The 21,781-nt window shown below is 42.2% G+C and overlaps 1 protein-coding gene across 4 annotated transcripts in view; it reads left to right on the top strand.

The window, feature by feature from the left end:
- Window positions 1-4,433: 4,433 nt before the first annotated feature.
- Window positions 4,434-21,781, top strand: part of runx2b (RUNX family transcription factor 2b) — a 28,450-nt gene continuing 11,102 nt past the window's right edge. The window contains exons 1-5 of one of the 4 annotated variants that reach the window (XM_081718208.1): window positions 4,434-4,751; window positions 4,952-5,083; window positions 16,984-17,240; window positions 18,319-18,475; window positions 19,900-20,004. In XM_081718208.1, the coding sequence (XP_081574334.1) occupies window positions 5,026-5,083; window positions 16,984-17,240; window positions 18,319-18,475; window positions 19,900-20,004 (577 nt within the window). In that variant the 5' untranslated portion in view covers window positions 4,434-4,751; window positions 4,952-5,025. Of the gene's footprint in view, window positions 4,752-4,951; window positions 5,084-16,203; window positions 17,241-18,318; window positions 18,476-19,899; window positions 20,005-21,781 lie in introns of those variants that run through there. The other 3 variants (XM_081718206.1, XM_081718207.1, XM_081718209.1) reach the window with 3 other exon arrangements.

Genomic DNA, 21,781 nt, shown 5'->3' on the forward strand with positions numbered 1-21,781 from the left:
AAAACCTTTTTTATTCTAGACCATATTCTTACACATTTGGTAAACATAATTTTTAACTGAATTTAATTGGATGTTTTAGTCACTGTAAACTCTCCTCTATCCACTGGTGATATGCCTTTAATAATGCTATGGTGAAGCCACAATTACACAAAGCAAAATGAGATCCAGCTGTCATGAGTCATTTTTGACACATAGCTTTCCTCCCGTTTAAGCAGAATTCTAATAAAAGTTGTCTTTGTGTAAATATTAAGAATTAGCTGGACCTGGGCAAAATATATACATATTATAGATTAATAATACTCATTTTAAAAAAGCCAAAGTGCATGACTGTGTGACAAGCTAGGCTTTTTTCTTCATGTGTCAAAGTTTGTCAGATATGCTAATTACATCAATATCTGTCAGCTAAAGTACTTTAACTCCCCACCACACATATAATAAACAAATAAATAGACACATAATTAAATACATAACCAATTAAATGTTTTTAAGTCTTCTTTTACCTTTTAAATCACTTTCAGCTGTTTCATTTAGCTATAAAATTGCTATATATAAAACTAAATGTTCCAGTATGCCAGATATGGTGCATTAGTTTGGCCTATTGTAATGTTAAGTCAACTGCAATATTCCTACACATTCGAGGAAAGGTTCAGATAAATAAATAGATAAATAAATAAATACATCATCGACATATATGTGCAATTCATCAGCAGTCACTTCTATTCCTGAATGTCATTTAAGAAATGCAGTGGCTGGCGATCCTGGGACTAATCCCAGCAATATAAGATCCATACCCTCATCCATCTTTCTAAAGTTTCTCACTGTAGTAAAGCAATGGGTTATGTGTATCATTGTATTATGACGGACTGAAATGGGAGTCATTCTGCTTCCCCTGTAACATCATGTGAGGGTGCCAATTAACTGTCACATGAGCCTTGCCAAAAGACGTGGGGCAGACAAGGCCCTTTTTGTTCACTCGATTGTTCACTGTGCTGTGTAGATCACACTTACTTAAAGGCTCGTCGCTGAAGTAATTCATGCGCTTTTGTTTGCTTCAGATGCAGTCTTTCAGCAGGAATATTGTGTGTAGTGCCTTTCAGATAGAAGGCGTGGTCCTTACCGAAGTATAAGTTAGCTTACATTTGTTTCACTCACATGTTCATCTATCTAGCTAGACTACATTAGACTGTATACACTGCAGGTGATAATATAATTAATAACATGACAACTGCCATCTTTTCATTTTTTTGCACTTGCAGATGGTGTCTGAGCTTAGAGGGTACCAGATCAAAACTGCTACAACATTTCCAGCAGTAGCATGTAAGAGCCATGGGAGTCCTCTGGAGACCACAGTCAGGCTTACTGTCATGGCGGTTGTCTGTATGCGGGCATCGATACCCTCCAATAAACAGCACTGTTCTATAGATGGACCAGTACACTCGAATATGGGACTTAAGTCAAACTAGATCACAAAGTAATGTAAGAAAATGCCTCCCAAAGTAAATGTCTGAAATGTCTCAAACTCGGAGTCACGTACAGTCAAAGGTGGACAGGAGTCAGTAATACAAATGTGAACAATGTATCAAGAACCACAGTCATCTTATACGAAAAGAGTATGGAGTTGAGGACTGTATACTCAGCAAACACTACATACATCTTATGATCCTTCTGCTCTTAACCAAAGGATTAAACATGTGAGGGGAAAGGTTTGGAAATCATCACTCCAGTTCCCGAGAAGCTCTGCTGGTTTGAACTGCTGTGTAGGTAGACTTGTGTTTACCCTGGATGCAATCCTCAAAATGGCAAAAATGAGAACTTTTAGTGGTTAAGCCACCAACCTGAAATATCTTCTTTAGCAAAATAATGTCGCTGCAGTATGCTTTTACATCTTTTGTGTGCATGTGTGTGCATGTGTGCGTATGTTTTAAAATTTTGATTTAATTTCTACTCCGAGTTATTTTTAATGTATGTTGTGCTTGAAATTGTGCCATTCGATATTAAACATTTCCCCCCTCAGCCTATTCTGAGGGTGATTTTATTTTCCTTCCAAGCTGCAACTCCAAAAACAGTCTACCAGACACCACAAGAAAGGCCCTCAAGGTCACTGGAAGATGGAGGCTCACCGTCGGACTGCTAAGGAAAAATATCTACTTTCATTCAAATTATACCTTACAGACCATACTGAACAATTCTCGCTGAATGTAAACATCCTTGTGGAAATATTACCTCACGTCTCGAGTTTCTTTTAGCCTGGATGTGCTGTAGACTTTACAGAGGTGAACTCTACAAGGTTTCACAAGTCTTTTGGTTAGCACTGTCGATTCCCACCTTAAGCACTGCTGCCTGTTTGTCACTGCAGTTGATGTGCTGCCTGCCAACAGAAACTGATTACAAGTGGGGTTTGTTTCCTATGAAAGCATGGTAATTCAGAGGCCACCACAGTGTAAACTAGCCTGGCGTTTTGCAGATGTAGCCTGTTAAAATAAATCGCTGTACCTGCCTTTTCGTCTATTCATTTCTGTGTTATGCTCTGCCAAGTGGGATTTAATACTTTAAAGTTATGAGGAATTCATATGCAATCCAGTATACAAGCACGCACACACACACACACACACACACATGTACACACACGTCTGTGTATGAGAGCACATAAAATGCTCATTAAAATATTTCAGTCGATTTTCTATAGAGGATGGCCTATATACTTCAGCATTCAATCAGAGCACTTAATGTCACACTTATTTTATCGTGCTAACTAGTGACTGTAACATGGTAGATCTAAACATGGAAGACTTATGATGAAATCGGAGCAATGCACAGTCACAGGTACAGTGTGAGTGAGTGAGTGTTTAGCCAAATCTGCACCTAGCCTACTTTGAACTCACAGCCCTTAGCTTGCTGATGAGGCTAACAAAACTATTACCACGTGGTGAACGTCAATTAAAACTAAATCTAAAACTAAACCTCGGTTTGTCTGTACTCTGTTTTCAAAAGTCATGATGACAAGGATTTAGTGGCCTTCATGTAGCACAAGCATGGATTACAAACAGAGCACTGCCCCCTTCCCCAAGAAAACAAACAAACAAACAAATGTTAGCAAACATCTAGATGCCAGTTAACACCATGCCTATACTAGGGCACAAAGTGATCATTAAAATAGATGACATAAATGTTGATATGAGAATGGGAGGATCCCTTTACATGTTAATGTGCTCCTGGTAAACGGTCACACCCAAAGAACTGCATGCTCAAAGCTGCCTTCAAAGTGATCGTATGACAAATCAAATATCCAAGCTTATGGGAAATATTTGTGATGTGGGTGTAGCTTAGGTTTTGAAAACACACAAAGGAGTTCATAATGATTTTCTCCAGTACTCACAAGACTCATCTTGAGCTTATTTATCAATCTTTATGTTAGTGGTTATTCTAAGAATTTAATATATATTGTGATCAATAGTAAGAAACTTAAACAAACAAATTGTAAAAAAAATCTAAACAACAAATTAAAGGTGAATTAAATCAATTAAAGGTGCATTGTAGCCCACCAAACAAGTTTTAAGTGTTCTTTACACCTTCTTACATTCTAATTGGCTAAATCTATGTACAGGGAAAAAACTACAGCACATTCCGTACATTCCAAAGGGGAGATGCTGCTTGAATGCCTGCATGTTTCATCTGTAAAAACAAATGCCTGCAACCAGTGATTATAGAGCCGCCCCAAGCCCCAGCAGGAGTTTTCAATGTGGCGTGTGAACCTGATGAGTCAGCCGAGTGGATAGTGGTTCTTTGGTGGCTTTTCCACCCTCCCATCATCCTCCTGTCTATCTCACCCCCACAGCCTAGGCAGGTATGTGTCATTCACTCCCCAGCATGGTTCACCTCTTGTATCTTGTAGTGAGAACCAGTTACAGAATTGAGAAACAGGCTCCTACAAAAAAACACACATGCACAGATCTGCACCCTCTCATCCTTCACCCTAGCAGAAGCTCCAAGAAGTCCCATATAAATTAAGCAACAGAAACACGAAAAGAGTGACGTGAAGGATAATGCTACTGGCTGTTCCAGCCGCCTCCACACCATGTAGCAGGCGGGCCACCCTAACTGCCGTCCAGCCTGCTGGCCTCGCAACACCTCTGACATGACAGCAGCGACAGGCTGCAGCATGCCTGCCGCCAGCACATAAAACATGAGTGAAGGAGACGCAGGGAAAGCAGCAAACGCTCGGACCGCCACCCCTGTGCTCCGTGCGCTGTGGGAGGCTGAGGTTGCTTAGCACTCACACGTGCCCTCCACGCCCCGCCCCTATCATCACCCCGCCCCCCCCCTATGACTCAGGGGAGCTGACGAGTTCCATCACCCACACCCCTCCCTCCACACAGCTTCCCCTGAGTGCCAGGAAGAGTTGCCGAACCACGCGTCTCCACAAGAAGAAAAACAGAGTGGGTGAGCGAGAAGGGGGAGAGGATAAAGAGGCAAAAGCCACAGCACTAAGCTGGCCCACTCAACTCTGGTGCTTCGGTGATGTCACGAGCATGTGACCATGCCTCTCCAGTGACAGAGTTTTGAAGGGAGGGAAAAAAAACAGAGATTTTTAAAGCTCGTGTCTTTTTGGGCTTGTGTGAAGGCTCTGCTCGCCTCCCAAGCAACCACAGAACCACAGAAGTTCGGCTCAGGATTTTTCTATGGTGCTCCCCGCGGCACGTAAATGGTTAATTGTTGCAGGTCAGCCTTGGGCTTACGGACCACACCAGCCAGTAAGTACGCTTCAACCACACTCTTCAATGCAGCAAGCTTGGCTCCATCCTCTCCAATAAGGGGACATTTTTTTTATTTTTTTTTTAAAGCCAGACCTGGTCATTACTTGTGGTCATGAAAATAGTTGATACGAAAACACAATTCTTGTGGATGTTTTTTTTTCTTTTGCCTTTTCTCCTGGCATGATGCGCACTCCTAGCTGAGGACACCTCAAAGGTCATCAAAACCATAGAGAAACTAAATTTGTCTGCGGAGTGACCGATCGTGGCAACAATGGCATCCAACAGCCTCTTCAGCTCAGTGACACCCTGCCAGCAAAATTTCTTCTGGGGTAAGTGCTCAATAAGTTGAAATGTTTTCTGGAAAAAATGTATGTGGTCTGTAGCTGCTCTCTGTGGGGCCAGAGTTCAGGGATTACATAGAGGTCGAAGGACCAAATATGAATTAACATTACCTACACTACACCATGCGGCATATAAATATCTGCTGTCCTGTCAAAGAGCTTGTTCATATGTATTTGCAAATATTTGCAAATGACCAACCTGTTTGTACAACTAAGGCTACACTCATGAAGTGAAAAAAGGGGGCCTCAAAAGACATTTCTGTCAAGCGTAAACATTCAGTCAGCATGCCGCACGCAGTCTCAGACAAGCAGTCGGACTAGGAAGGAAAAAGGAGCGTGATATGGAAATGAATACAGGAATGTTTGACATCGCCTGCTGGATTAGCGCCTGTGTGAGCACCTCTGTAGCAGAACGGCCCTCACACCCCACAGCCTGGTGAAAGATGATCTAGAGTCAGTGAAACACACAGGATGTTTTAGCTGGGAAAACTCATCAGCATCTCTCTAATGCACCAAACATTTCTGGAGAAGAAGTGTCCCATGATGTATGAGCATCCCTAAAGATTCTGGGTTTTGAACATATTGAGAATCCATGTCTTGCACAGGGGCCAGTTTATTTCTGAAACTCTCAGCCGTTTGGAGTGTTGCATCAGATTTATTGTTTACTCCAAAGACAAAAATGTGTAATCAAATAAATGCAGCATTAAACACGTACATCGTAAAGCACTGTTAGAGGGATTCTGTTTAATTTCAAACAAGTCACAAGCAAGGTTTCAAAGAAAGTGCCTCAAAATATGAAAACTATTAAGGGACTAAAATGCAAACCCTGCCCTGAGATAAAAACAGCACAAATCTCCATTGTGTGTGAAGAAATATGACTTGTTCATGTCAGACCAGCAAAAAGCATGAAAGCCCATTCATTCTGCTTGATCTATGGGCTCACATATCCTTCCAAGAGAAATGTTTCAGAGCACTTCTGAATAAGTCCAAATGTGTAGTTTGCAAACGCAGCTGTGCGGGGCCTTCCCTGGGAGCCGCACGTGCCGCGCACTTCCCCGAGCGGGGCCACAGCCAGAGAGGCACTTGTAGCAATCAGCACCCCCCTATTAGCACGTTAACCTATGGTCCCCTTGCACGTCTCTGCGAGCGCAGGAGGATGGGAGCAGTGGGGCGGAAGTCCCGGTGCCTGGAGAACGTGAAGACGCCTCCATTATGGCATGTGCAAGTGTTGGAAACTGTGCAGGGCCGCATGACCTCTAATCAAAGGTCAAAGCATTTCAGCATCCAGGGTACATTTGAGTCCATTCTGCACCACAAAATTAATCACTATTAAATGTACAACTGGATGTCACATATCAGGAAAAAATATAGATATTGATATGTGATAGAACGAAGTAGATGGCTTTAAATTAATGTCATGCTGAATTAAAAGAAAATGTTATTTTTATTTATCATTTCAGTTCTATGTCAAGGATCTCCGAAAAATCACAGTTCTCAGCCTAGTCTTTGAAAATCTCTGTATACACAGTAGCCTTTTCTTTTGAATGCACAAATATACAACACAATGCAGAAAACACACACACACATGCACACATTAGATTCATTCAGGTTTCACTATGAAAGATTTGGATTTAATTAGCTAGAAAACATTCTTTGTAACTTTACAGATGGGTGTGGAATAATTGTCAGCACATGTGGCCAGACGCACACCGTCTCTCTAGGGCAAATTTTATTCCTTATTTTCCTTCTATCAAAACATAGTATTGACAATTCTCCTATGGTGGTAATTATCATTTACAGAAACTGGAGAGAGAGACAGAGAGAGAGAGAAAGAGAGAGAGAACCCACCTAAACTCCTGCTTTATGAAAGCAGAGAGGATGGTGACTCAGGATCCAGACCCATTCCAAAATATCCACGTGCAGTAATTGAGAGAAGCTAAGCCGAAAATGAGAAAGGCAGCTTCTGTTGCACGCACAACCTCCTTGCATCCCGCCACACACCCTCGCTTTTGAGATATCTTAAAAGCAAACCAGACATCTTTTTTCCACAGCAGTACCAGTGGAGGGAAGCCTTCTCATCAATAGATAATTGAACTGAGAGGAAAATCTTTAGGTCCTCGGTGAAGGATTCTGAGAGAAGAGAGTCATCTAGAAATACCAAAGGAACATTTATTTAGTGCAGTTTAATTGTAGCTGGTAAGCAAATGTAATTCTTACAGGAATGTATAGATAATGATGGCTGGAACTGTCCCTGGAATCTGTCAGTTTGCTATCAGTATACTGAAACTAATGGAATAAATATGTAATTTGAGGTGTTTTGGCTTTTAGTTTGATATTATGTGTTTTAGTTATATAGTGTGCAGCCTTAATGAAAAGTAGTCTTTACTTTATTAATTTGATTTGCTTGATCTGTTATGAAGCATTGTGTTTTTTGGTAATATTTCCATAAAGTTGACAGAAGCTGCCGAAAACCATTGTAAAAACTGATCATTTGCACAAGCCCCTGCTACTAAATTTGTTGAGGTTTCTGTAGCTATTGTTTGCAATACTAACTTGAATGATAACTCCTTAATTACATTTCCTTTCCTATGTCCAAATTATAATCATAATGCTACATACATAAAGATAAACAGATAAACATTACCAGTGGCCGGTCATTTTCAGAATAAAGATACCAGTAACTGAAACATGACAAAAGGAAGTGAAAATTTAATCAACGCACTTAGTCATAATGTAGGGAAAACCAACCCTCTGTGGTTCTGTCACTGCCTATGCACAGTCTGCAGTGCGCAGGGATGGTGAGAGGCGGAAATGACTGACCAGAAAAAGGGCAGACTTGGTTTCAGGATGCCGCAAGGGTCATCTCCTAATTTGCTCAGATTACCTCCCTGCGCACCTCCATGAATGTTGAAAGTGTGAAATGTGAGGGATCGGCTGCACACCTGAACATCAGCCCATTGGCCACCGGGTCCGGCTGCTGCCGCCCACGTGAGCCTGTCGCTGAAACCGGAGCCGGCCCGTCACAGGGCGCACGGATCAGCTTGCGCCTCAGAGCTGCGGTGCTGCTGTGTCACAAGAGACCCACCTGTGGATCAAACAGCACCCATCTGCTGCTGTGTGGGTGTTGGGGGAGCGTTCGCACCCCCTCTTCCTCCTCCCCTCCTCTTCCTCCCACGCGCCTAACCAAACCGGCTCGGTGTCCCTCGGCAGGGGGGGGTCACGCGCTCTGCTGGGAATGCCCCCGAATCGCTCTCAGCACCTGCAATGCATCCCGGCGCAGACACACTGGGTTTTGTGCACCTACCCATCCGTTCACAAAGGCTGAAATCATATATGTAGCAGACACAAAAGAAGGAGTGAGCGTGCACTGTGATGCTGTGTTCAGTAATTGCCTTTGAAGTAACAGCCGCCTGGTATTTTTGATGCTTCTAAGATGCCCTGAAGCAAGCAGGAGGGGGTGATTGGGGAGGTTTTTTTTTTTTTTTTTACCCATGCAGTTTAGGTTTACCTGTCACGGTGTCTAAGGGGAAACAGAGGGAATTCAGCTCCTATATTACCCCAGAGGACCCACAGAACCACATCTTTAACATGAAACTTCAACATGGAACAGCTGCACTTTAATATCTGTCTTGGGTTTTTGTAAAGCTTATAGGATCATTGTATGTATTGAACAAAGATCACACCTGACAACACTTTACAATCTACCTTCTGTTTCCCAAGATTATGTGAATGCAAATCCCTAAGAGTAGTCCACCTGTCCAAACGGTTGCACCAATGTATCATTTCAAACCAAGATTTTGTGAGAAGAATATTATAGTGCTTTTGTGCCATGACTCTTCACAGGAACTGGGATAATAGAACAAAGGGCTTTGGACAATAGAGGCTCAGGAATTTGAAGTCTGAAGCATTTGTTTTTTAGTTGGCAGCTGGGCATACTTCTTGCTTTGTTGTTTGGGATTCAGAGAAATAGGACTGGTTTGGATCGGGACTGTTAATAACAGACCCCGAGTTGGCAAAAATGTCCCAGAGGTCCTGGAAGTATATTGTAATTTCTTTCCCGAGTTGTCATACATTTTTAGCAACCGCAGGCCCTGTACATGAGAAAATGAACTTCAAAGCAGCTCTGTTTGAAAACACAACATTCTCAGACCTTGTGTGTTTCCTCTTAATTCATTTTGGAGCCTTAACTGAGCCTTCATAAACTGTGTTTTTGTAGAAAATACAGAACATGTCTATTTTAGCACTGCAGTCAGCAGCTTGAAAATGGTGTTAAATTTGAAGTGAATGTTAACTGAAAACATTTAACGTTTTTATAACTGGAAGAAGTCATTTAGCTTGTCGTGGTTTTTTTTTTGGATTATAACAATTGAAAAGGAACCAATACATTGTTTAATTATGCATAAAACAGTAGTGCTGTTCTTTCAAAAATCCAAATGTTTGAATTGTCATCAGGAAACAACATACACTGCTCTGCTGATCAAATATGTGCATTTGGTGTGTGTTCCACAGGAAATATCCCTTTAAAGGTTTCATGTGTCCATATATACCATCCCACACATACTTAGCACAACATATACCAAGCCACAGCTGTATACCATTCACAAACCTCCTACACACATTCTCCAGTTGTCTCCTGCTCAGGAACAACTGACTTCACTAATAAATAAACTCCCAGATGGCCTTTGAGACACCCTTCTAAATTATAATACACTTAATTCAGGTTCCTTTGAGCCAGCCATTTATTGACATTTGCTAACCATGCCCTGTTGAGGGAAAATTCAACTGTCTATGCCAAAACAACATGCATATTTTTTATTAATTTGTCATCTAAAATAAGATCCAGATATGCAGCAAAAACACCAAGCCCAAGAACCAGAAAATATAATAAATAAATAAGTACATTTTAAAAAATGGGTGCTTTGCTTTGACCCTGTTTCACTGCATCATGTTCAGTGCACTAGACAAAAATCGGTGGAGCTTTACAGGTCTCTGTAGGAGAGTAGCTAAGCACACCTAAACCCATGTATCCAGCCCAGATGAACACGGTAAACGCTTTACACAAAGGGAGCAATAAATGTAGAGAGCAAGCAAAAAGTTCCCAGCGTATAAAGCGTATGAGATGTGTAAACATGGTGTTTTAATTATTTTAATAAGACTACCCTAGGGGGGAGGATTCATAAAAGCTAATACTAATAACAGCCACCTCTTTCTTTTAATCGAAAGGAAGATGGATGGTTATACAGTTTTAAACGTGATGTGTTTTTAGTTTAACCAGCTTAATTCAAATGTCATTTCAGCCTTGTAATTATATTCTGATTTGTGAGTTTGTGAGTGACTCTGGAAAGAAAAACAATCCCAGTGTTCTCCAAAGGTTTGTTAGCCACCCTTCTTCTCCTCATCAAAGGTCATTTTCTGGACCACTCTTGACTAGATATGCTTGGGTGGGAGGCGGCTCACAGCTGTCACACGAACACCCTGTAAAACCCCCTAGCAGCACTACTCTGCCCGACTCACTTAACCAGCGCAACATTCCCTAACATGTCAATGTTACTGCTGTGTTGAGAATAACTTGCCAACCGAATAACATCTCGTCAGCAGCGGTTCTGTGGTCTGAAATTGATCAGTAATGAAGGGGGTCGAGTGCGGCTGACACATTGTACATGGCAGCTGACTGGCTAGTCTGTAGTTGTTCACCTGTGCAGTGTAGTTATAAGACAGGTCTACCTGGCCTGTGAATGTGAGTGAGACAGGTAACTGTTTCTAATAAAGTGGGTGTTCAGAGTATATTTAGAATATGACTGTTTACAAAAACCAATCGTTCACTTTAGTGCAAATATTTACAAATGCTGGAATCACTGTCACCATCGAACCCTCTGAGTGTTATAGAGCAGAATTAAGGTGGAGTGTGTAGTGTAATTCCAAGACATTTGAGATCCCCAGTCAAAATGCCAAAGACTCATTTCACTCAATTCTGAAACTAGAATGCGATTGCAATGTCATAGGCAAACCGCAGAGATATCGTTCCCAAAGTGCAGCAATTATCAATCAAATAAATTCTCCCATTGGGATTTGGGAACTCAGACAACCTCTCACTCACAGTTTGAAATTCATCTGTGTTCAACAGCCTAAATTAGGTATGATTTTATAAATGTGCAATTAAAAATGTATAAATGTACAGTTAAAATGATTTTGCTGTTATAAATGTGCTATTTAAAAAATATTTTATTGTGGATGATGCACATGCACTATTTTGTCTTTTAAAGCTGGGTTTAAGGCCATGCTACTGGGCTTAAGGTACATAGGAGATGGGTCATGTGCAGTGCATGTAAGGGGCCCTGCGAGAAATCTGGTTCCCATGTGTAGTGAGAGATGATAGACAAAATGTAAATAGATATGACTAAAAGGTGTATAGCATCGGCTCAAACTCCCAAACCTTGAAATGATTTCTGTGGGTGTATGGATACCCTGTACTTCCAGAAGCATTTCTTCCCATCGTTTCCTGCATCCTCTCCCCTCTCCGATTCCCACTGTTGCACTTACCATCATGAGTGTGCATTAATAAGCGAACATTCTGCAGTTTTAGCGTTGTATTACCATTTTCTTCTAAGCTTTGCCAATGTCTAAGTCTCGCTTATGGTCTAGAAAGACCAGAAGACTGGACAGGCCTGCTCCCCATGAGAATGATTGAGTTACTAGCAAACAATGGCAGCTTTATTTTTTTTGCTGAAATATCAGCGCAGTGGCCAAGCAAATCACCTGGTTCCACAGGCGTTTGACGTCCTGGAATAATTCATTTCATCTACTGCTGTGCACATGTGCCTGTGTTATACTTTCCCCCCGTCTAAGGTTTATGCACAGGAAGAGCGATGCTCTGTGTGTCTTGCACAGGCTCTGGCTCTAGCTTGGCAAATGTGACCACGGCTGCTGTAATATTCTGCCTCCGTTGCTGCCCTCCACACACGTCTTTTCTTTCATCCGCTGATTTTCTTTTGAGCACCTGGGCATGAGCCTTTCTCTGTCCAAACACTCAGAAGCAGAGCAAACGCGAGCTGTGCTAAATGGGTTGTAATAGGCAATGGTGAGCCATGCTCTGGATACCTGCCTGTTTGGGTTGTCCTCTAGCTTCTCGAGCTATCACTGGTGCACATTATACCTTCAATAAATCATTCTCACTCTACTGTGGGACAAGGTGAAACCTCCCCTCAATAAATCTGGTACTAGTTTTACTTTGCAGTATAGCACTAAGCGGCCATGGATACATGAGAACAGCATGTCTTGCACATGTACTATAAATATTTTTCAACTAAACCAGGCAGTTTCGGAGAGGAAGCAGACCAGTGCAATCCACAGCGGAAGGGAAAAGTGTGAGGTGGAATTCTGGCCGTCTTTTCGTCCAAAATAAACACGTTCCCATGGAAAAATGACACCCAGTCTTCAAACCTGAAGAAGCAACTGTGAAGTTCACATTTACCCTTCTCCCTTGATTAATCCGCTGTCTAAATTAATTACTTCGTGTTTGAACTATTCAAAATAGTTTTATTATATATATATATATATATATATATATATATATATATATATATATATATATATATATATATATATATATACATATATACATATATATATATATATATATATATATATATATAAATGAATTAGTTAGTTAACTACAAATATCCCTTGGAATATTTTAATATGTATTTTATATAAAAACAGCTCCAACACAAAACATCTCAATATACTCTGTAAAGAAACAGTCAACTGCAACCCAGCTTGCACATTCTAAGACATGTTTCAACAGCGTGCGCTTGCACAGACATCAATAAGCACATAATAACACAAGGCCTCCCAGCACAGCTACGCCACAGCCACAGGGACACTGCACCTGAGTGCGCGAGGCTTGTTTCAAATGTCTGAACGCCTAGCGAGCTCCACAGCAGAGCAGCACGAGCTCTTAACGCATCAGGCCGTCATTACGGGTGTTTTATGGCAGCCTTCGTCACGTATTAATGCCCTTTATTTCTTACCCCTTTATGAGCCACAGAGGTTCCTTTTCTGTTCCTATTTTTAAGTACGAGTGATCTCAATTAAGGACCTCCATGAAGGCTGGAGGCAGACAGTCATGCCAATCGGAGTAAAAAGGAAACTGCCTTTGTAGCTACCCCACCACCACCAACCACAGTGGCCCTCCATCTCCACTCTGATTTCCAGACGGTGCTGCCATGCCGCACGCTGCACTCATCCAAGACAACCAGAAGAAGGCACACAGAGTGCCCGCTCTCCCTCCTTTACCCCCTTATGGAAATTCTCCTGCCTCGTTTCTGCCCTTTCACTCATGCGTTCTCTGCCACGGCTGTAATTTGCTGGGTAGGATACTTTGCCTTACGTCCTGATACCTTGGCGAGTTTTTTTGCTTTTTTGGGGTTTTTTTTTCAAGGCAGTGTTGCTGGCTTCTATGATGATGTCACCAGCCATTCAAAGACAAATAGTAATTATGGATTTAGATTAAATCTAGGGATCGAGAGGAGTTGAGGAGGCCTTCCTGGTGAGGTAAGGAGTATGATTTCTGTGTATCTGTCATTTTTGTCTCTCTCTCTCTTTCGCTCGGGCTCTCTTTCTTCCTCTCTCATTCTCTCTGCCTCATGTTCTTTTGCCTGCCAAGGATGGAAAGTAACTGTTTAAAACTGGAAGCTTCTGTGGCCCCATCAAAATGCTCCCCACATAAAGCCATAATTAAGTGTCTCAAAAAATGCACCACTGTGAAATGGAGCCTTGATCCAGGGCCTTAAGTGGCTGTATTTTTCCTCCCAACCAACGAAAGAACGCAGAGCTAGAAAAAAAAAAAATTACACAGAGAATAACACTCATGTAGCACGTTACATAATCCAGGGACTTTATGAATCTCAATTGGAGTCATTTGGATATCATTACAGCCCTGGAGCGCATTGTCTCCTTTTGTTTACATTACCAGTCAACAATGGATTCTTTGTCTCATGTCATCACTTATAATAAGGTATGGATCACAGTGGGATGAGAAGTGTTGCTCACTGACTACTGCACAAACTACTCATCTCCCTGTGCCGGAGCCTAGCATGACAGAGTTTCATTCAGTACTGTTTCACTGAACGCTAGTTTGTCGAGTTGTACACACTCCAAGATCATACTGTCATCTCCATCACAAGTTCATTTTGTCATGCCATCACCAGATCCTGGCTTTGTTACACGGGGGTGCCTTTCAGTGAACATGTGGGCTTGAAGACCAAAATAGCGATGAAGAGTGAACAGCAAACCCATGTCCTTGCTCATAACGAACGGCTTCAAGCCCCAGTGTTTGCAACACATCCCAGCCTGCTGTGTGGCCTACTCTCGGCTCATTAGAACATCAGACGATGGGTACGAAAGGAGTGGGCAAAGCCCTGGTCTCAAAGTACAGTGAAGGACTGAAGTTAAGTGCGTACACCCCCCACTGATATTGCTGGCAGATGGTGCCCACACTGTACAACAAAGTGGATTCAGATGTGACAAACGCTCTTTGATATCTATTTGTGTATGACTTAACACACGGCTCTGGTTGAGTATGTCAACAGCCCCTCTGTTCCTAGCGTTACGTTTTATTTGTGCCATTCCTTTATTGATTGTCCCGATACTAACACATTTTTGAAAAGTTACATTCAAGAGCAAAACTGTTAAGTGAGTGATCACCAGGAAGACTGTCCTAGAAATACTCACATAAAACATTTCTTCTTCACTCCCACTGCACACACTTTTTACCCCAAGTGACTAAATAATGGAGAAAGCAAAAAGTAGACAGACCTGAGATCCCAGACTGTTTGAATAATACACAGTGCAATTTTAGCATGGATATGTTTAATGCCATTATGACTTTAATTACAACCCTGCTGATTTATCTCTCCATAAATTTAAAGTTGATCTTTTATAATGTTGGCCAATCTGCACCATATTTTGGTGTTCTGGGCAGAAAGAGAGTGAGTGTAATTCAATAGGGGTTTTTTTTCCTCCTCTATCATAACTATGTGCCATATGTGTGCCAGTGATTCCTGAGACCTTGTCTAGCCCTCCCACATCCTCAGACAGACACTCACCCACACACACAAAGACACGCACAGAGTACATACATAGTGGTAAATGTCCCAGGACAGACATATGTTAGGAGCGTTCAGCCATACCTGACCTATACTGCCAGGTTTTAAATCAATAAATTCCATAAGAAGCAAGCAGCTTTCTTTCCTTTGAACAGTTCTGATTTCTTATTTTGGGGGAGTTGGGGAGGAAGTATCACCTACTGATCCACCCATGTGCATGTGAAAATCACAATATAATAAGCACCATTGCATAGTTGTATTTACTTGCTAGTCATGGACAGAATAATGGCTACATTATAGGGCTGTGATACAAAATGCGACGAACTCCATGATGCCTTCTATCATGAAACACCGTGATGTCTACTATCAAGGAGAGAGATTGCCATCTATAGTATAATGGAGAGATTAGATGAGAATCCATCGCATAGCCTTTCTTGATCATAAATGACGAAGACTATATGATTTACTAGTCCTGTGTGATTGCCACACCCATCAGTGTTCCTGTTTTTGTTCTGGAAAACTAAACACGGCATGTCCATAATTATTCGTTAATAATCATTTGTTAAGTGCTTGATTGCACCAATAGTTATCGTGTATTTCTGTATTTAAAAGACCTGTCTGTATGACAATCAACATTCAATCTATTGAATTGAATGTTCAGTACAAGCGCGCGCACACACACACACACACACACACACACACACACACACACACACACACACACACACTCACACACACACACACATACACACACACACACACATACACACACACATTTGGGACTTTGCGTCAAATCAGCGTGAAACCACACTTTCATTCCTCGAACAGAGTAGTCATTAGACGAGTGAAAAAATTCATTTTAACAAAATTGATAATCACATAACTTGAGAGCAAGACCATTAATAAATCCGGTAGCCTAGCTGCAAATCCACAGCAGGAAATGTATACATTCTATAACAAAGTGATAAGGCTGCATAATAACATGTTGAGTCAGATTCTGACTGCAATTAGAAATACTGCATTAGCTATAAAGTGACTTCAGACACCACGCTGCAGCAGTGACATCGGGTTAATGATTGTGTAGTTAAAAACAAGAGAGTTGTGCCTGATTCAAAGGCAAACCACACTGGAGGCAACAAACGTCTGCTTCCTACAAACTCATTTCATTTCACCACCCGCAGAGCTCCTGAGTTATCGCTGTCGGAGCTTGGATCCTGCGCTGCGAGTTTACCTGTATAACCAAGCACACAACACAGGAGACGCGACATTTCTAACGCGACTTAATAAAGAGGGGAGCAAAATATTAAACGACCAGGAGAAAATTTTCAATTTATTTCATCCACATTAGAAAGCAACTCGCTACTGAATTCCAGTATCCTATTAGAAATGCTAATGAAACATGTTGGACACTTCGTCTTTCTATTTTTTTAAATTACAACGGCGTACTCCAGTAAGCAGAAAACAATCGAAAAAAAATACTCGATGTTCTAGGTGTTAAAGAAATGTGGTGGGGGTGTTTTTTTGTTTTTTTTTTTTAAACGTGCTACGTTTTAATGCAGGAAAACGTAGTAAATGACGACTCCGCACAAAGCGCCAATTGAAGTCTGGTCGTACGCGCACCACTTCCGACACTCATTTGGAACCGGCGCGGCTGCGGGGCCGTTGCGCGTTCAGAGGTTTACGCAGTACAGGAGAGGATCCCTGTCTTGTCCCTGCCTTGGCCGTCACAGGCTCGCCTTACCTGTGTGTTCATTCAGGTTGTTGTGATGCGCATTCCCGTAGATCCCAGCGCAAGCCGGAGGTTCAGTCCCCCGTCCAGTAGTTTACAACCTGTCCCGGTGAAAATGAACGAGGCGAACACCAACGCGGGACAGCAAGACGCGGCGGTGCCGAGGCTGCGGCCGCAGGAGAACCGCTCTATGGCCGAGATCATCGCCGACCACCCGGCCGAACTTGTCCGGACTGATAGCCCAAACTTCCTCTGCTCCGTGCTCCCCTCTCATTGGAGGTGTAACAAAACTCTGCCGGTAGCCTTTAAGGTAAGTCTTATTTTGACGTTTTTTTAAAAAATAGATATTTTATTGACAAAGAGGCTTGTAGTTAAATCGAACAAATTGTACTTTAGTACAGTTCCTGTACATAGAATACCTTTGCGCGTCGGTTCCAGGAAAAACATAGCCAACACGTTGTTTAAAAAACTGAGGATATTACAGACCTTTCGTTTTTTCATGAAAACGAGGGATTATTTACTGCTTTGGCGGTATGGACCAGCCCTGTATTTTTGGGCGCGTTGCTCATTTTGGATACTCCTTGTTTAGCAGAGAAAAACGATTATCCAGTAACAACAATAATCTTAATGGTTCTGAATATTTTTATTATACATATTATTGCTGTATTATAACTGCAGATTACATGGCATAATTTTTTACCGTGTTGAATGCTTAAACATTTTTCCAAATCTCCAAAAGTAATTGTAAAGAAGCCCGTTCCTTCAACTGAATTTCTTTAATAATCTTTATTATTAATAATTAATTCATATTTTTTTGCAGCTTGTTGTATAGTGAAGGGGGTGTTTTGTATTGAAGATGTGATACATTAAACAAAATTAATGAATATATACGGATTCAGATATAAAAGTTCACATAAAAATGTAACGTTTACTTGCACGCTGTGATACTGCACGGGCAATAAGCGATGTTTACGTCTTGCTTGCGCAGAGGCTATAAGAACTAAATTTTGGACTATGATATAATTTGTGACTTTTTTGTCATCAAAATATGACATTAAATTCATTATGCATGTTAATTATGTTCTTCGTATTAAGTACATCACATATCTTACATAATATTTTGTTCATAACTTATAATGTTAATAATTTAAGAAAGTAGACTATAGACTAAAAAGCAGAAATCTTTTTTTTGGGGGGGGGAAATACTCGACCACAAGACAGTATAGCCCCCCCAGGAGCAGGTAGCCATAGTTACTGAAATGATGGGGTGACTTCTGGAACTACTCATGCCTGCAGCAGGGCACTTCTCTCTCTCTCTCTCTCTCTCTCTCTCTCTCTCTCTCTCTCTCTCTCTCTCTCTCTCTCTCTCTCTCTCTCTCTCTCTGAAGGTCGTGGCCCTGGGAGAGGTTCCTGATGGGACGGTTGTCACTGTGATGGCTGGCAACGACGAAAACTACTCAGCTGAGCTACGCAACGCTTCAGGTGTGATGAAGAACCAGGTGGCACGCTTCAATGACCTGCGCTTCGTGGGCCGCAGTGGGAGAGGTCGGTCCACTTGCGAGCAGCACACCTATCCGTGTCATGGCTTATAGCTTTTCAAAATGAAGCTAGGTCTGTTCCCATCTTATATTGTGGAATAGGACACTCCCCTCTCTTGGGCCCTGATGATCAGGCTCTTGACTGCATTTCGTTGGTGGCAGGAAAGAATAGCAGGGTCAGCTGATGAAAAAAAGCAGCCATCACTGTGCTGTCTCTTGTATGTAGTTTCAGGTCTGAGCCACTTAATGTTTATTTACTGTTGTAATCAAAAGTACATCTATTAGTAGATTAGACTATGTGAAGGACACTGTACTGAGGCAAAATTACAGAATAAGTGTCTAATGTTTAATATTAGACAATGTCATCCCATGTTGGTGCACATCAGGAGAAGATGTATACTGATGTGGTGCTGTCACGCATGGACACACCGAGCAATTAGAGCCAGTGGGTTTCCTTACCATGTTATGATCTCATACGGTCCTATAACCACCACCGCTGGGCCAGTTAAAGTACAGTCATTAGGTCTGTGTGCATTCCTCACCACAAAGCGATGTCTGACACTTACTAATAAGTTCATCCTCCATAATAACCTAAGAAGGAATATTATCCAGTAAAGGGTAATGGTAATGTTAATATGAATTTTCTCGGTGCTGCAAATGCATTGGCAGCTTGGTATCAAAATGCCTGCCAGCAAGAATTAGTGAACTATGCCTGATACTGGGCATAAGTTTATCTTGCTTGCTTTTGCTATCTTGTTTTGCTATCTTGTTTTGCTATCTTGTTTTGCTCTCTCCACAAGATACATATGTGATATGTAGAGTAGGACACTATATTGGGTGCTGTCTGTGACAGACTCTTCCCAGCTCCAATTAAAGTGTTGTATTTGTTTCACCTTCACAAGAGAGATGTCTGAAGTACAGCACTTGAGCCGTGCATGTCCTCATTGTCAGGAGTGCATGTGCGCTGGCAGCTGTCTTTCAGTGTTACCATAGCATTCCACCCACCTCTTCCTGTCTCCTTGGTCGGCCAATGGCACAGACAAGCAGGGCCCCTTAGGCCGCCACGTTAATCCCCAGCATTCCCTTCAGAAACCCCACAGGAGCACAGTTTATCTGGGATCTTTGTTTAGGGAAGTTGACTGGTGAGTCAGGGCTGTTAGTCTGAATGCTGCTATTCAATGCTGCATTGTCCCAAATTTGAGTACTACTCACCAGTAACGCCTTATCAAAAGGATTATATCTCGATTGGGGATTAAGTCCAGATGAGGGATTCTCTCAATGAAGACGTATCTGAAAGGTGAAAGCCTTAAGTTCCTGGATAGTCTGGCAGGAGGAGGTGAGGTAGCGCAGAAAAGGTGGGGCCCTGTCAAGAGCATGTGAGTGTTTTTCCTGTCAGCAACTGAGCCCTTAAATGTGTTTGTGTTTGCGCAGGGAAAAGCTTCACCCTGACGATTACAGTGTTCACAAATCCGCCGCAAGTGGCCACTTACCACAGAGCCATTAAGGTGACCGTGGACGGACCGCGAGAGCCAAGGCGTGAGTGGCCCTTATATTACACACCGCTTCCTCTGACTGCACCTCTGCTTGCCACACACGCACCCACCGCTCAACAAAAGCCTGGCCTCCTGCTTCATCACATTCTTTGGCCGTTCAGTTCCTGCCGAAGCTCAGATGTCGAAATCCTTGGTCATCGTTCCACGTGTCTCCACTTGTGAGGACTCATGTGATTAGGCTTTGACTATGGAGGGACATCAAACTCAGTCTGATACATCGTTGCAGAGAATTTCATGGTTTTACATAGGCTTACATTCCATCAGCATTTCATGGGAAGTCACAATGAGCATTCATATTAGTACAATGCGGTACCCGCTTTATCGTGTGGGCTTCTGTTTCAGATTTCCATTAGTCTGCACAGTATTCCTTTTTTGTTTATTCAATTTTTTTTTACCAGTCGTTTGCACAATATTCCTCTTAGTTGAACTTTTTTCTGCTTCATTGTTGTGAGCTGGTAGTTGTCCAGTCACTGTGTGGGCTTGGAGCAGGTTGTCACTGTATGTGTGATGCTAGACTGAACAGAGGCCCTGCCAAGGTGCCATTGTGCTAACATCAACTCATTTAAAGGGCTTTCAGTGCCAACTGGTGTGCAAAGCAGCTGTTTTGCTTTATCATACAAAAAAGAGTATATACTGTCATCTTGGCATAGGAATCAAGCCTATCACATCCCGCACATTTTCCCTCCCTCTCGTACTCTTCTCACTGAACACATATGGTTCTGGTATTTGACGGCACTTGAACGCACAGGCTGTATGGTCTTGATTCTTCATTGTATTAAAATGGCCCCTAGCAATTGAAGAACTTTCCTTTGATGTCAAAGACTTCCTATACGCCTGCCCCATCCTGAAGCGTGCCTTCAAGGGGCGATTACTTCTATGTTATTGTGCCCAGAAACAGATGAGAGGTTCGGAGGACATGGAGATATGTTCGGAAAGGCATTCGTTTTTAGCACACCAATTTTCTGAATACGTTACTATTTCGCTCTTGGTTCCCGCCAAGCCCGTTGCACGAGGCCATGTCGGTGGAAAGGGGCCTGAGAGCACGTTTTAAAACCCAAGGAGGTTTCAGTACAGAAATGTAGACTGCTATTGTAAGAGACTGTCACCATGGCAACACAATGAGACAGAAAGAAGCTGTGGCAGGCCAGAGGACATGCCGCTGCATCACGGGTCACTGGTCCTGATCACAGGTGGAAAAGCACATGTGCCCTCTTAATAACATCATATTTCAGCCCTTCCTTAACACTAGGATTCTGCATCATTAAACTTCCAATTGGTGTTAATGAGAGGGCAATTAAGGAAGAGGTCCAGCTGGCCTGGCCAGACAATGCCAACAGTGTGCTGTCAGAAATGTTCCCAGCCAGACACCTGAAAGAGCACGTATTCTGATTCACTTGTTGGCAATTATATTTGTTATGATTTCAGCCATTTATGTGTTATTTAGAAATAATAAGTGCATGTTTTTGTACAAAATGTTTCATTTTCAGTCAAAATATCATTATGTTTTCCTCATTATATTATGGTCCTCTATGTCCCAATATTGATGTTCATGTTCATTTAGGCTTTCTTGCTCCTAGTCTAGTCTGTCTGCAGAGCCTGTGTGGTATATAAAGTGTAGGAGGTATTGGTCCAACACTGTGTCACAGGGCCTGCATTATTAATGTGCTTATGTGGGTAATAGGCCCTGATGGGTGCCATATGAATCCTGTGGGTATGAAGACTACCAGTGTGTGTGTGTGTGTGTGTGTGTGTGTCGGGGG

Source organism: Electrophorus electricus, chromosome 7 (genome assembly GCF_041902795.1).
Source record: "Electrophorus electricus isolate QZ-2024a chromosome 7, ASM4190279v1, whole genome shotgun sequence".
Taxonomy (NCBI): Eukaryota; Metazoa; Chordata; class Actinopteri; order Gymnotiformes; family Gymnotidae; genus Electrophorus; species Electrophorus electricus.